Source organism: Pollachius pollachius (genome assembly GCF_949987615.1).
Source record: "Pollachius pollachius genome assembly, chromosome: 3".
NCBI lineage: Eukaryota > Metazoa > Chordata > Actinopteri > Gadiformes > Gadidae > Pollachius > Pollachius pollachius.
Window position 1 is genome coordinate 46,633,964 of NC_136936.1, and position 2,500 is coordinate 46,636,463.

Genomic DNA, 2,500 nt, shown 5'->3' on the forward strand with positions numbered 1-2,500 from the left:
TCTGGTTCCGTAGCTGTGAGCGAATACGAGTAAGTAGGCAGAAGATAAGGACGACGCATGACCCCCCCCCCCCCCATGAGGTGAGTTTGGACGCGACACTGAGGCTTTGTCTCTCTCTCTCTCTCTCTCTTACCGGACACACGGTGATGTTCTGGCTCCACTGGCTCATGTTGGAGCTGTCCTCCAGGGTGGTGCAGCGGCGCTGCTTCAGATCCCAGCCGCAGTAGGGGTCCCGGGCCTCCAGACACCTCCTGCAGGGGGCAGGGGGAGAGAAGAGAGAGAGAGAGAGAGAGAGAGAGAGGGGGGGGGGGGAGAGAGAGAGAGAGAGAGGGGGAGGGAGAGAGAGAGAGAGGGAGAGGGGGAGGGAGAGAGAGAGAGAGGGGGGGGGCAAGGGAAAGAGAGGGGGGGGAGAGAAAGAGAGAGAGGGAGAGGGGGATGGAGAGAGAGGAAGAAGGGAGAGAGAGGGGGGGAGGGAGAGAGAGAAAGGGAGAGAGAGAGAGAGAGAGGTTAGAATTGAGTTAGAAACCATGCAACACAGCTTCTTGTTCAGCTTCTTGTTTGCACTTTTGAAAACTTTGAGGAAAAGAAGAAACAAGAAGAAAGCAGTATTTTGAGAGAGCGAGAGGACGTTGTCGCCTCACTCCACCGTTCCTTCCCTACCAGCCGATCACTCGATTATTCACTCATTTATTCACTCACTCAGTCATGCAATCACACACTCCCTCGTCGGCTCAACCGGGGGTTGGCAAACCTTACACTTTGCAACCAAACAGCAATTAAACATTTGTTAGCTCCCAAGTAAAACAGAGGCTTAATGACGGCTAATTAGATTGAAAGCTGTTAATGATGAGGCTAATCCGCCCGCTCCCCAATCTGCTGTATGTCTTATAAACACAGGATGAAGAGGACTCCTCAATTACTATTTCTCTTCAAAAGGCTCTACTTCAGCTTCCTTCTCTCCCTCTCTCTCACCCAATCTCTCTTGCTCTATCTCAAACTCTCTCTCCCTCTCTCTCTCTTCCTCTCTCTCTCTCTCTCTCTCTCTCTCTCTTTTTCTCTCTCTATCAAACACCCCCTCTCTCTCTGTCTACATCTCTCTCTCTCTCTCTCACCCTTTCTCTCTCTGTCTCAATCTCTCACTCTCTTTCTCTCTCTCACCCTCTCACTCTCCCTCTCTCTATCAAACACCCTCTCTCCCTGTCTCAATCTCTCTCGCTCTCTCTCTCTCTCTCTGTAAGACCCTCCCTCTCCTTGAACATATCTCATTAGTTTCTCCTTGATTCCAATCTTTTCTCTCACTGTGTATCCCTCGATCCCTCCTCCCCCATCTCCTTCTCTGCACTCCTATTCTCCACTCCACTCCTTTCCACTGCTGTAGTCCACCCAGACAACAGTCTGGGCTTGTTTGAAAAGTCGACGGGTGTTTATTTTCTCCCTCGGAAGTCAAGCAAACTTCTCGTGTTGATACAGCCTTCTCGTGCCAGCGCTGGGTTCTTAGTGGCTGAACCTGAGGCCTGTGAACAGTACATCCAACGGGAGCGCTTTTGCTTAGCAAGCACATTAACGGCTTCTGACGCGCTCACCCCATCCTCAAACAAACGCACTAAGGAGTACCTCTTTGGGGAAGGGCAGGCAATCGAGGAGAGCATTTCCCACAAATGAGGTCCATTAGCCACAAAACATAGACCGATAACCCCTGGTCTGGGATTTTAATTAAGCGGCAATACAATTATAGCCGCGCTACTGGATGCCGGGATGTAATATTGAGTGCAAATGACCCGATCATCACAGGGGAGTTGGTCCTAGTTCAACAGTTCAGGAGGGCCCCATTGAACAGAGAGGTGTCTGGAACAGCGAGACGCCGTCTTTGGCCCAGGCTCAGACATGCAGTAAGAATCTATTATCATCACTATTATTGTGTCACTTTCTATCTTGAGGCTCAGGTTCCGCCCTGGCTGCGTTCCTGCCATCGCCGCTCCGCTCTGAAAGGTGGAGGGTAGGTCGGTGTCTCCCTGCCTCCCTGTTGACGCTAGCTCACGACCGGCAGAGCGACACAATTAGCATGGATCTACTTTCAACAGCGCGATTAAAAACCTATGAGGGAGGAGGCGAATTTGCTGGGGTCATTTGCAACGGAAAACATGTGCCAGGAAGCTGGGCGGTGTGTTTCAGTGTGTAAGTGTGTGAGAAACTTGGGGTGTGTGTGAGCGTGCCCGTGACCTGAGGTGGAAGGATCTATTTAGTCCCAGATTCGCCTGTGTTTGCGTTAATGACCCTGTTAGAGAAAGGCTGGCCTGTGAAGAAGTGAGCGGCCGGAGCTTGGTTCCAGACCGGCTTCAAGCTCCATAACACCCAGGAGGGAGCATGCGATGGGGGTGGATTTGGTGGTGGGGGGTGGGTTATGGTGGTGAACTACCAGGTCCAAAGAAATGCTGAGTACACAGGTACATAGGCTAAATGCCCAATGCGTTTGCTTGTGTACTTCAATACACTTGCTCTG

The 2,500-nt window shown here is 51.5% G+C and overlaps 1 protein-coding gene across 1 annotated transcript in view; it reads right to left on the minus strand.

Annotated features, from left to right (window-relative positions):
• sema5ba (sema domain, seven thrombospondin repeats (type 1 and type 1-like), transmembrane domain (TM) and short cytoplasmic domain, (semaphorin) 5Ba) overlaps positions 1-2,500 on the minus strand; it is a 125,003-nt gene that overhangs the window by 20,241 nt on the left and 102,262 nt on the right. The window contains 2 exon segments of the mRNA XM_079733040.1: positions 1-13; positions 134-251. The exon segment at positions 1-13 is cut by the window's left edge and continues 173 nt beyond it. Coding sequence (XP_079589166.1) covers positions 1-13; positions 134-251 — 131 coding nt within the window.